The sequence below is a fragment of the Argiope bruennichi genome, chromosome 3 (genome assembly GCF_947563725.1).
Source record: "Argiope bruennichi chromosome 3, qqArgBrue1.1, whole genome shotgun sequence".
Classification (NCBI taxonomy): domain Eukaryota; kingdom Metazoa; phylum Arthropoda; class Arachnida; order Araneae; family Araneidae; genus Argiope; species Argiope bruennichi.
In genome coordinates, this window is record NC_079153.1 from 81,050,924 (window position 1) to 81,065,367 (window position 14,444).

The window sequence follows — 14,444 nt, forward strand, 5'->3', positions numbered from 1 at the left end:
CAGGCATTTTAGTTGATCCCGCATTAAAAAGTTAACAGCCATCTTAATTTTTATGGCGAAAGAAATACGCTGTTTAACCTATTTATATATATATATATATATATATATATATATATATATATATATAATCGCTGATTGGTGAGATACAAACTTCAAAAATGTTTTTGAAGTGAATGAAATAATTAGTATTTATTAAAAGAAGGGAATTTTATTTTCAGGGGGGGGGGACGATTGCTTATCGGATAAGAGATTTATTAAGTTTTATAAGATCATTTTATAACTGCAAAAATATTATAAATATTCAATTTTTTTACAAAATGTATATAAATTTTATATATACAAAAATTCAAAAATATAGATAAATATTTTACAGCATTTTTCAAAAAATTCTGAATTTAGGCAAATAACTTAAAAAAGGAATGTTTGATTTTTTTATTTAACAGTTTTCGGATTGGCATAATCAAACCATTAGTACTGATACAGCCACAAATCTGATCGTCCTGTGATTGAGAAATAAATAAATATCACTTTGCCCCCACTCATTAAATGCGGTCCCATTCCTGTTAGATATTGAAGGATATTCTCTGATTTGCTATTTCATTTTTTGGAAAAAACTCTTATCTTCGAAAAAAGCACTTCTGTTCAAAGAACAGCCTTTGAATAGAATTTCTAAGAGCTTTCAGATAATCCGAAGCCTTGAAAATCTAAAAAAAAGTAGCTTTTATAACACATTATGGAAGTACCTACGTTATAAGCGTCTGTATTGGATAGAAAATTTGGAGATACATTTGAGTGCTATCTAACGCTTAGCTGAAAGTTCAAGATATGTGGAAAAATAATCTGTTTGTAATATTAAATAAGGTGCGTAAATACATTATATAACGTTTATCTGAAAGTTACAGACATGTAAAAAAAATCTGTTTGAAATATTTAAACAAGGAACGTAAATTTATTGCTGTAAATTTCCTCTACTCGCATTCTGCAAATTTAATATCACCCAAAAATTAAATATCTATTAATGTTATTTATAAAAGAGAGTAAAAAGAATATAAATCTTGTTTATTAGATATTCCCGTATTTAAATACATGATTTGGAGTTTAAAAAGTAATAGGTAAGCGCTTATTTGATTTTGTTCATAAATGTTTTTTTATTCGTGTTGATTTACTAGAAGAAGCTGCTTTTTAAATATTGCAGAGAAGGAAATAATATTACGAATGTAATAGTTTTGCATAGAATAATCAACCAATCACTAAAATTGTAAAATTACTGATGTCTAGTATTATTTTCTTATAATTAATGATCAAAATGGAATTAGAAACAATTAAAATATTTGCTTTTTTTCCTGAAAATTAAATAACACGTAAAATTATAGACAAAAATAATTCTAATGGAGTTAATAGATATTTATAAAAGTATATTAGAATGGTTTCGAAATCGTTGTTTTTTTTTTTAGACAAAAACAGTTGTAATAAAGGTGTAAAAATATCTGTAAACGTTTTTGAATTCTTTGAAAATCGTTGTTTTTATACAGAGAAAACTTTAACTTTTACTTCTTAATTTTAATTTTTACTATGTTAATAACTTTACAATCTAACTTTTACTATGATTTACTTAAATACATCATATTATACTGTTTACTTTTCCTGTTTACATAAAATAATCCAATAATTCTATATATTGCTTAAAAATAAAAAAATAAAAAATATATTAGGAGAATTATATAAAATGGGAAAATAAAACAGAGGTAACTAAAATTTGAAAGAGGGTGAATTTATCTAAAATAATTCAGAATCAATGTTTGAAATAATTTAACTTCATAACAACTTCAGGTATAATTTGAAATCCTTAGGTTTTCTCAAGGTATAAATTGAATCATTTTCAAAAAAATCAACAATTTGAAAGAAATAAGAAATGCATTTAGTCCGTTTCAGCATTAACCAAAGTTTAAATTTTATTCAGTTATTATGAAAAGTGAAATTAATATTTTGATTTTTAAGCTTTCTTTTAAAAAAAATACTAGTTAATCAGGATTAATAATTTTAAAAATGATTAATGCTAAACCATATAAACTTTTGAAAAATATTGGATTGTCAAAAATTAAATTTCCTTTATAAAGATATTTACATAATTTTAGAATTTTTTGTGTGTGTGGGAGGGGGGGGGCTTTTATGTAATTTTTTTATCCAAATATCTATATCTAAAGAAAAATGTCTACAGTTTTTTCCCCTGTCGTTTCTTAAAATGCTAGCAACTGATTTAAGATATTATATTTAAAAAGATGATTTAGTTTCATTTTATTTTGAAAGAACTTAACGAAATTTTGTATGCAAATTAACAACTGTTTATTATGTTTACATTTTTAAAAAATTTAGATCAGTATATAATCTGAGCGGAAAATTCTAAACTTTCGAACTTAAGAATTTCTTTTTATTTTAAAATTACATAATAATGTTTATGAGTTGACAGACAATTTGTAAATCGCAGCATGCATAATGAGATACACGCGATGATAAAAATCTCACAAAATTCTTAGCAAGACAATATTTGGATCTAAAGCTACCAGATTTATTGCTTATTCTTTAAGAGGTGTGTGGAGGAGATCAAAATTTATCTAAATTTGCAATTAAAAATATTTAAAAAATGTATGCTTTTTTACAAGGATTCGGAATATAACATTGCCTAAATTATGCATATAAATTTCATTATACCGCTTTAAAATTTTAAAATTATGCTTTTCAGTGATAATTTTTTTCTTTCAAATTTTTTTTTAATTTTATAAAATTTTAAAAGATATTTTAAGTACATTTAATTAAAATACTGTTCATTGTTTAATTTCTTGATTTATACTCGTCCTCGTTACGACGTTATTCGATACATTTTACGAGTGCACGCTAATAGTGCTATGTAATAAAGAGCAAATTTAAGATAAAAATAGACGAACTAAACTTAAACCATTACCATGTTTCATTCTAATTTCTTACTTCGATTTTTCTTTTCCATTTTAGATTGTTGTTAAATTGATTTTTTAATGATGAGTTTAAAAAATTTTCCAAAATTTTCATATCGTGTTTATTTTGTTTGAGATTTCATTCTCCGCCAAATGTTAACTTAAACGTACCTTCAGATTATAAAAATACATGTTTCTAGATTCATGCTGTTAGAATTAATAATTAAAAATTCCTTCTTTTTGTTTCCATTTATTCATAGCAACTTTCAGTCCTTGATAGCATGGTTGGTAGGGCGTTGGATTCGCATCCCTTGGGTTGCGAGTTCGAACCCGCAGGTAGAAGATTCTCTGTGTGTATGGTGGCTGACGCACGTATAAATTTATCGTGATCACAAAGTCCTCCATGTTGAGAGTAATACCACTGGGAGTACTAGTTTAGAGGTGATTGCTCGTAGGTTCAGGACTAAATTACGATCTGTGAATGTAATATGTGAAGAAAGTCTGCTCCGTAAAATACGTTGTGACTTATGAGTAGTGCCAAGAAGTCGCCTTCTTGGCACTAGTTGGCGCTCCTGAAAAAACAAGGGATGCTTATTCAGCTTAAATCGCCGACAGATATCTATCAGCGGACTTGTAAAGTGCCATAAGTCACAACAACAATAATAATTTAATGGTTAGATATGTTTATTCCTATAAGTACTTTTAACTCGTATAATTTTCTGTATTTTATTTGCGATTTATTTATTCCTGTATTTTATTTATTGTTGAATTTAAATGTTGGGTTTTTTTTATTTATTTTATTCTATTGTATTCTTCTTTTTATATTAAGGGTATCCATGTAAATTGTGGCTTAATGGATAATTTTCAAATCGTTTGAAATATGCATATGTTTCTACTTGTAAAAGCACTCGAAAGGCATAAAAGTGTAATGTTTTATATTTTTTGAGTTTATGAATAAATTGTTGAAAAATTCCGAGATCTAAAGTTTTCTACACTTTTTTGGTCCCATTAATCACAGTTATTAAAATATTTTCATAATAAATCAACCCATGCATTTCCTCTTATAGGCAGTTGTTTGAAATAAAATAATAAAATTCAAAGCTTCATAATCTAGTCGACTTTGGTAGATGAAGAGTGAACCTTTTTAAATGGAAATATTAATGTATCAAGAAATTGAACTAAAGATGACAGGGAAGCTGTATAAAATTTTAGATTTCGTAATTTTATTATTTGTTGATCCAAACAATTTATAATATAATTTTAAAAGTCGTTTAGATCATTTTTCTTTCAATTAGAAATTAAAGGTGTCCCAAAATTGACGCAAGATTTGAATGTGTCACCATTTGGGCAGTAAAATGTTGGCAACCTTATTAAAAAAGTAATTTGACAGTTGGGAGTTTAGGGTTAGTAAAAATGGTACGTTACATGATAGAACAACTGTTTTCATTGTTGAACAACCTTTCAAAATAATGAAAATATGGCGGTCAGGGTTCGAAAATTTGAGAATTGGCCCCCTAGATCATGCGATTTAACACCATTGGATTTCTTTTTATGGGGTTATTTGAAGTCAAAGATCTATGCCAACAAGTTCACAAGCACGCGTGCATTGAAAGAGGAAATTCAACGCTGCATCAATGAAATTTAGCCACATTTATGCAAAATGGTCATGGAAAATTCCAACAAAATAGTGCGTATATGTCAGCAAAGCCATGGAGAACATTTTCCCTATGTGTTATTCCATACATAACCCTATCCTGTATACTTTACGATTCAGTAAAAATATAAAATTTTAAAGAAAAAACGCTGCGTTTTTTATTTAATTCAAATCTTGCGTTAACACATTGTCCTACAATGTAACGCTCCATTTTTCCTAACCTTAAACCATTAGCTGTTAAATGGTTTTTTAAAAAATAGGGTTACTTTACTTCAGGAATGGTGGTAAATTCAAATTTTGTTTTAATTTTGAGACACTCTTTATATATATCTCCAACCATTAAGAAATTAACTATTGGTCATGATTACAGAGGAGATCCTATGTACATATTTTTATATCTAATTTACCATCTCAAGCACAAATCATTCTTTTGTTCCACAAAGGCCGAAGACACTAATGATACTTAAACCTAACCTCGATTCTAAACCTAATAAATCCTAACCTTAATAAATTTCCTGCATTCGATTGATTTTGTATTTCTATTGTTTTGAATTGTTTATTTTTATATTATTGTATTAAAATGTAGGCCAAGAGTTTATATTATTGTATTATTATTGCATTGTATTATTGTATTGTTTTGTATTATTTTTATTGTTTTGAAAGGTATTGTCCAGATGAAAGTAACTAATTGCGATAAAATTTCGTGATCCCAATGGGATTTTTCTATTAATCCAATAGTTCACTATCATCCATCCATATTTCTTCCTTTCATTAGGCATTATATGACCCCAATTTTAAATTACTGGGTCATTTTTCAATAGTCTTCATGTAGTTCAAAATAAGAAAAAATTTAATCTGTAGTATATCTTAAACAAAGTTAATCATGTTTTCACCTAAAACTGGTTGTTAATTAAAGAGATCTTTTCTGATTTCTGTCTCTGAAACACATTTAATAGACTGGTTTCAATTCAATACCTTTGATTACACCTATTTGGCCATCGAATCCAATAGAATGGTTTGATAAAGAATGACAATTCTAATTATTTCATATTATTGTTTGTTTGTTAAGCGTTTATTATATCATTTTAACACCTGTTTAAATTTTGAATTAACCTTAATTTAATTAAGTTGATTCAAATTGAATTTAAATTATATCCATACTCATTTAATGTAAGCATTTCTACGTTTACAGAGTTCTTTGATGATGCTCTCTTCCGTGTTTATTGCTATCATAGTTGCCATAACATCAATGCTTATGGTAGCAATAAAATATTTTTACTGGAGAAGGAAATTTTCTCAGTTGATACCAGGAAAACAGACCAGATTCTTCGATCCTTTAGGAAATTTGAGTGACCTGCCATTAAGTGAAAAATCAAGAAATGGGTACTCTTTGAATGTCAGTAAGTATTTATGATCATTTCATAAAAAAAAAAAAATTATATAAGTTTTAATCCTAAATGTCAATGTGTACTCTGAATGCAAGGGTTAGTTTTTTCCAAGCTCTGATGGGATACAATCCAAACTACAAGCATGATTCTTTTCGATTTATCACCGTTAAGATTCAAACATTTGCCATGTCTGCGAATCAAATTTCCTATTCCCTTCACCAAAGCAGTTGTCACTAGTGATGTGAGATGGGTCTTAAGGCTGATTTGAATCTCCTGATTAGTCTCAAAGTTCTTTGGAATTTTTTTTCAAAAAAAAGCATATAAACTAGTAATGTCTAAACATTCATCTTCCAAAGTCACGATTTTGGAATGCTGAATGGCCAGCTCGTTGTCTGAGATTCCAACATTTTTCATTTTCTATGAATGATTTGATCATCGCGTCGAATAAATCAGTAAACTAGTAATGTCTAAACATTCATCTTCCAAAGTCACGATTTTGGAATGCTGAATGGCCAGCTCGTTGTCTGAGATTCCAACATTTTTCATTTTCTATGAATGATTTGATCATCGCGTTGAATAAATCAGTAAACTAGTAATGTCTAAACATTCATCTTCCAAAGTCACGATTTTGGAATGCTGAATGGCCAGCTCGTTGTCTGAGATTCCAACATTTTTCATTTTCTATGAATGATTTGATCATCGCGTTGAATAAATCAGTAAACTAGTAATGTCTAAACATTCATCTTCCAAAGTCACGATTTTGGAATGCTGAATGGCCAGCTCGTTGTCTGAGATTCCAACATTTTTCATTTTCTATGAATGATTTGATCATCGCGTTGAATAAATCAGTAAACTAGTAATGTCTAAACATTCATCTTCCAAAGTCACGATTTTGGAATGCTGAATGGCCAGCTCGTTGTCTGAGATTCCAACATTTTTCATTTTCTATGAATGATTTGATCATCGCGTTGAATAAATCAGTAAACTAGTAATGTCTAAACATTCATCTTCCAAAGTCACGATTTTGGAATGCTGAATGGCCAGCTCGTTGTCTGAGATTCCAACATTTTTCATTTTCTATGAATGATTTGATCATCGCGTTGAATAAATCAGTAAACTAGTAATGTCTAAACATTCATCTTCCAAAGTCACGATTTTGGAATGCTGAATGGCCAGCTCGTTGTCTGAGATTCCAACATTTTTCATTTTCTATGAATGATTTGATCATCGCGTTGAATAAATCATCTATTGCGAAAATCTTGGCCTTTGTCATGAAGAATATGGCTTATAGCTGAATGACCTTTGTTTCCCTGAACTGAAAAATTGGCTACATGCCAAAATAATAATCCCTGGCTAATGAGGTGCTTCACAGATCATGGTAACTTTTCATGGTAATCATATCATGGTAACTTTTTTAAAGGGGCCATAAAATATTTAATCCACAAGTATTGCAAATGTCTGAATTTTCATAACGAATATGCTCAAAAATAGAAATATCTGTACATAATTTTTGCAGGAAAATTCCTTTTGTTATCTACATTTGTTCTTTTCTTAAGGTCCATCGGAACTTTTAAAAATCACCTTCGTACAAACTTTATACGAAATGATCTGGAAATGATTATGACGATAAAATGATTTGGAAGGATATTCTTTGGTATCTGTTGACGTTTGAAAACGTAAAATTTAGTTCAGTTATATTAACGTCCCATTCTGACAGCAACACTATGGTTACTTTTTGGGCGGACCTAGTGCTTTTGAACCGCGGACAGATAATGAGGTTGAAACGCCAGAACACCCAGACAATTCACTTATTTAATTAAATTTATCGGAATTAAATTTTCTCTAAAATATTTCTTTATAGGCTTTAAGTAGCTACAATTATCAACTATTCAGGGCTCAAAATTTAAAGCGAATAACATCATCATACTAAAAATTCTTTTTCTCCCTAATAGTTTAAAGATTTTGATATCAATCATTTACAAATACCTATGACTGTTTTGTACTCTTCAAATTTAAAAGTTAAATAAATTCTATTCAACTCTGCAACTTGCAAATTAAATTCCCCTACTTAAAATTATAAAATGGAGCGCTTACGTAGACTTTTCACATCATGAAGTTCTATAAATTACACGTCATTGCCGTTGTATATTGCAAATATGTGTTTGAATATTGCTCTAAATTGTTGGGAAAAAATTTACTAAATATCTTCTAGGCTTTGTAAAAACTGCAATATTTTCCGCGTGTAAAATATTATGTGTGGTTTCAAGTATATTAAAATGCAAGTATCTTTTATTGGAATTCAGAATTACGAACAATTTTGTACATAATTTTATCATTATAGTCTTTTTGCAGATGCTTGGTGGATTTTCAAAATTATTCGAAAAGCAGAAGCTGTTTTGCGTTTGGTTCTTTTGTTCACCCGTTATAGTACTGGCGAAAGCTGAAGCTGTCGAAGTAAGTTCTTTAAATAAGTTTTATCCGAATTATGAAAAAGAATATATTTATCGTGTGATGATATATATATTTTCTTTTCAGAAAACAAGAATAAACTTTTCAGCCTTCCGTATTTTAAAGAAAAAAATCTTAAAATAGCTGATCTTTGAAAATGAAAATCTGAGGGGTCAATAAAAATTCGCGAAAAGATTTTTATACTATTCATAAGAAAGATACCAGTTAATTTAAATAGCTCCCCTAACATACATTTAAAACCAGCGGAAGTGGTCTTCCCAAACCTTTCTCGCTTTCTCTCTGATGGAGGTGTTGAGAATGTTATAATTTTTAAATATATCACATGAAATAATTAGCAAAATTTTTTTCGTGCCACTTCTGAAATCTTTTTTTACCACTTGAACTAGCCATATCAATACGCAATTTTGAGTTAAAATAAAATACGGTCAGAAAGGTGAAAAAATAATAATAACGAAAAAGTATCTAATGGGGGGAGGGGGATTGAAGGTCAAAGGTGAATTCCGGAAATGCACTCATTCTTCCGCGTCTCACCCCTTAATGAGATAGAATCGTCGAAAAGTACTTAAGAATACTGAAACGAACTGTACTCAAGAATGTAAAAGTACGTTTAGTAAGTGCGAGTAGTAAATAAAAAAAAAAAAGATCCGAGTAACTGTGTGCAATAAGTTTCGTTAATTAGTCAAAGATTTCACAAAATCGTTTGCATTAATATCAATATCTTTCATAATGAGTTACACGATTTAAAATCTAAAATTGTTTTAAGACATTTTTCCTGCAAATTTCCTTCCGGTATTTCAATTTCCTTCGTCAACTCCCCCCCCCCCCTTTATGCTTAACAAATACTGATGAATTTCAGAGCCTTGTTTTGGATAGCAGTCATTAATTCAACAGTTTAAACCAATAAAACCGTTATTATGTATTTCCCAACATTTTGATACTTTTTAGGCAATTCAATTGGATTATCAGCCCAAATTTCTATATAAGGTTTGGTATTAAACAATTCTAAATTTCCCAATACTGGAATTATTCTTTCACTTGGCAAAAAAATGAAAAGGAGATCCTTAAACGTCTGAACTCGTTAAATGCAAACTCTGAAGAAAAGCGTATTTAAATATATTGCATGCTTAATAGCAGCACTTTAAATGCTGTGAACTATTTTTGAAAATAGTAATTAATAAATTTAAAAAAATTGAAATTTGCTATCGCAAATTTCAAGTTATCAAGTAAGAACATTTTTTTCGATGACTTGCTTAGAGCTAGAAAGCGATATTTGAAACTCAGAATCGAAACGGAGATGTTTTGCGTTGAACGTTGACGTTTGTGGTTCAGAATCCAAATGGATACGTTCTGTGCTTGAAGGTGAGTGTTGCGATTGAGAATCTGCAACACACTGCATATGTTTACGCTCTCTTCGTTCGCGTTGTAAAGCTTTTTTACGTTCATGTTTAATTCGATCAGCTTCCAATTTTAAATTTTCCATCATTCGTTTTTGTTGATTAAAGGTTTTGTCTTTGAGGGTTTGATTGAAGGTTTTATTCCGGTCTCTGTTTGCTTTTTCGTTCCCTTTCTTTTTTCTTTGCTAGGCTTCATCGGCAGAAAGCTTAGGACGCCCAATTTATGACTTATTCATTGCCTACGTTATTTTGAGCTTCAACCCCCCCTAACCAAAACAGCATCATGTTTTTTTTTTCCGTTTCTCTGCTCCTAATAACGTGAGCGACGTAAATATCGTATCGTTCGATAGAGGACATCTAGTACAGTGCATCGATGCCAGTCATAAAGAGAGTTTTTGCAAAAACGAGGTCCAAAACTTCGCTCGAAAATTCAAATTTTTACAATTTTGAGGGCCCGTAACTCGCGAATTATTCTGAGTAGCAACGTGAAACTCATATCGTTACGTGCATTTTGGTGAGTACTATCCAACGATATGAGCAAATGCATTGTAACTCGAATTTATAAATTTAGAGACCCGATCTCGGACCCTATAGAGACCAGAGTTTCGGCAAAAATGTCATTCGACTCTATTCATCAAGATGAGTGTTTAGACGGGTAGCACTTGTCTCTACGTTGCATAGCAGCTGAGGTATAACAACTTCCGGTCTGCGCTGAAATTGACGTCATTGGCATCCCGAGACCTATAGGAACTTTATCGTATCGATCCGACATTGATTTCATCAATATTAAGTGAAATCCGTGCTGCGCATGCGCAATGGATCCAAAATTTTGTGGGGTCAGAGGACTCCCGGGGGTACTTCTAAGTGAAAACCCTATGTCTCTAACATATGTAGTTTACGAGATATAACGAAAACAATCTGCGCATGCGCAGTAGAGGACCCCATGGCGGATCTTCTGTAGCCCCGTAGAATTACTATGGTGAAAACTCATTGTGTCTAACATATATAATTTACGAGATATAACGATAACCATCTGCGCATGCGCAGTAGATGACACTATGGAGGTCTTCTATAGCCCCGTAGGATTATTATGGCGAAAACCCCATGTCTCTAACAGCAGGTCAACCTTTTAAAAACACATCTGCTTTCAAAGAAGCATACATAATAATAATGCAATACTGGTGAAAGCAGGTGAAGCAGATGAAGATGAAAATTGCCATTTATGATTTATTCATTTCCTACGCGAATTCGAGCTTCAATTATTCATTGCCTACAAGATCTTCAAAACTCACTGACCAAAAACAATATCATGTTCTCACATGATAATAACACCCTTATTATGATACCGGAATTATTGGTTTACTATTTTATTCAGTTTATTTACTGAGGCTGAAGTCCTAAATCAGTTTTAAATTCCCATTTTTGTTATTCTTCAAGAGTTTATTCAATACAATTTAAATAAAATAAAAAAATAATCAACTGATCAATATACGAATGATCAACTGTTCGGGTAATAAACAACAGCCTGAATTTTTTAAAGATTCCAAAAGAAAAATAATCTTTCTTTATTTCAGGTCATATTAAGCAATCCTAAAATGATTGAAAAAAGTTGGTTCTACAGTTGGACTCGACCAATTATCGGATATGGATTGCTCACAAGGTAATATTTGAATTATTGGTTTGACAATTTCTTAATGGGGAGAGGGAAGATTCTGGCTATCTTCTTCTTATCTTAAAACATTAATTGTGGTTTGCATTTATGTGCAAATATAAGCATTCATAAAAGATTAGGTTCTGTAAAACAAATTCCTTTACTGTAAGTTTAATAATCAAATATTAAGCCTGTTTTTTTCATATGTAGACAATTATAGTGTAAGGGTTATCAATATATTTATTATCACAAATCCATCTTTGCATTTTAAATCATAATTTAGGATTAGAATTCCGTAAGATTACAGAAATCATTTTCTGATGACAACGAACAAATTATGATGGAATCTTTACTTTAATAAATAGTTTGAATTTGGTTTGAGCATTTGCAATATTATGGGGTACGAACTAGTTTGGCACGAAAAAAATAAGCATTGCAAACAGCAATCTCTTATTTCTGATATATGTTGTATTAACAGCAGTATTTTAAAAAATTTCAGAAATCTCTTATTTAATTCTAGTAGACTATTAAAAAGTTGTGCCGTTTAAACTAAGAAAATTTCATTCACAATAACACATGCATTCACTGATCACACAAGAACGAATATGGCAGTTCAAACAGTCATATCTATGAAAAATTAATTTTCTAACGTTTAATATCGATAAGTTTTGAAATTATCCTGATTCATATATAGCAGACTGCAAAGGACTACGCTAATCTAATAACAAGTTAAGTTTTATCTAATCATCATCCAAAAATTTTAAGTAATTTTTCTTAATTGAAAATTTATTTGAAATTGGAGAGCTTTAATTTCTGAAAATTCATTTATTCGTGGACATTAAATTAACGCTGAATCACAGATAATATGTCATTATATAGTTTTAACTATCCAACAATTTCCAATAGTTTGAGATAAACTATCCGCTTAAGGCGACCAGTTATTCGTCCAGAAAACTAATAGCATTGATTTAGGGAAGTCAAACATCTTTGATGAAATACATCTTATCATATCATGTGAAAGTAATATACATAGAGCATTTTAATTGTAAATTATGCATGCCAAATGGCAAAATGAATTGACGAATAAAACAGGCGGAACCAGTTAATCGTTGAGGCTGCGATATTTCTCGAAAATCGACGGGGAAGCTTGACATCATAGCCTTCAAATCAAATAAATATTGGCGAAATAGGTTCAATTATTAGGGTTGATAGGCTATGTATAGAGAATATAGAGTAAAGTAATGATTTTAAAATTTCACTTGAATATGACAATTGGAGATGGACAATCATTGATGATATATAATGTTACGAATCTGTAAGGCTGCTTCTCAGCATAGTTGGTTCCACCATCGGAAAGAATGTTTTACAGTCATCTGTATTGGACGGAGTCCGTGTGTCGCCGTGTGTGTCAAACTTGGCGACCATTTGGCGACTTGGCAACGAATTCGGCGACTTTGGCGCCAAAATAGATTATACCCGAAACATCGAGAATTTTCCCGTACTGTCCAGTAGGAACCGAGATACGCCTCGAACGCTCCTGATTGGTTGAGAGGCTTCTAGCCCCGTCTCCTGAGACCTATAAAAGGAAGCAGCCGCAGCTGTCGGGTAGTCGTAGACCAGTGGAGTCGAAGAGTAGTCGGAACCGACGGTAAAGAACTGGCCTTCCAGATATAAGCGGAGCAGCGACGGAGTGAAGCTAGTGCTGAACTAAGCTGTGCGCTACTGTTTATGCTGTTTTGTATGCTGCACATCTCGGCTGAAGATAATCATCTTTTGTGCTGTATATAGTTGTCGTCTTTGTGCTGTCCTGTGTGTATTCGTGTAAATAAACGTCGTTGTTTTATTTTCTACTGCCGCCTGGTGATTGAGCGTTCTTCACACCATATAACCCCCACTATCTAAACGAACCCCGGAAATTCCGTAACAATATATATATAAGATTCATGAGCTTTTATTTGAAATTAAATTATTGAATTTGGACCAGTGTTTATAGTTAAGGAACAAATTCTTAGGTTTGGTCTTACACCTTTTCAAGTAGAGGAATCGTCATGGGGCAAGACCAAGTTCTTCGGGTTTTTTAATTATTTTAAATGTATAGATGTGCTTTGGTAGTGATGTCATATATGATAGATTTGAAAGGGATCCTATATGTAACACCTATTTAATTCACTTTTGATAATCACATTTACAATTCAATTTAGTAATAATTCGAAGAAAATTGTCGAAATTGTTATGTAGCATTAAAAATTGTCAACATCGTAACAAGATAATAAAGATTGAATACAAATAATAAAAATTATCAAAAATTATACACATACTTTATTATAATGTGAAAGAACAAACAGCCTATTCTAAAATTTAAGTAAATCAGTTTCTGAAGCAGGTTGATTAAACATGGGTCTTGTCACAAACATATATATTTTTGTGATGTTTTGTAAATGTCAACTGTATGGTCATCATTAGTATATATAAAAATATAAATGTTTTATAAAAAAAAATATTGATACTTCTTTATTATTTCACAATTTTTTATTCACAAGCAATTTCACAAACTATTTATTCCCTAGTTCTCTTGAGAAATTAAGCAAGCAGATAATAGACGAGTCTATTTTAATAAATAGACGTCTATTCAAGACAGTCGTAATAATCGTTGCTCTATTACTTCTGTGCGACTTGTTTTTATTTTCGTACTGTGTTCCCTCTCAGTAAGCTCACTCGTCAGCAATCGAATCTTGGGAGTCGGGGGATATCGATGCATAGATACTCAAAGCAAAAACTGCTTTAATACTGGAACTTTCTTTTTGAACAATAAGTAAAGTACATTCTGTTATATTTAATAGTGCTTTTATAACTTACATACGTCAGAAGTAGAGATACGTAGAGAATTTTGAAATGCTGATTGAAATTACCTTTAACATCTCTACAGTATTTTACATATTA

At 30.7% G+C, this 14,444-nt stretch overlaps 1 protein-coding gene across 3 annotated transcripts in view; it reads left to right on the top strand.

Annotated features, from left to right (window-relative positions):
• Window positions 1–752: 752 nt before the first annotated feature.
• LOC129963929 (cytochrome P450 4V2-like) overlaps window positions 753–14,444 on the top strand; it is a 28,197-nt gene continuing 14,505 nt past the window's right edge. The window contains exons 1-4 of one of the 3 annotated variants that reach the window (XM_056078525.1): window positions 753–861; window positions 5,795–6,002; window positions 8,332–8,444; window positions 11,428–11,513. In XM_056078525.1, the coding sequence (XP_055934500.1) occupies window positions 826–861; window positions 5,795–6,002; window positions 8,332–8,444; window positions 11,428–11,513 (443 nt within the window). In that variant the 5' untranslated portion in view covers window positions 753–825. Of the gene's footprint in view, window positions 862–881; window positions 1,113–5,794; window positions 6,003–8,331; window positions 8,445–11,427; window positions 11,514–14,444 lie in introns of those variants that run through there. The other 2 variants (XM_056078526.1, XM_056078528.1) reach the window with 2 other exon arrangements.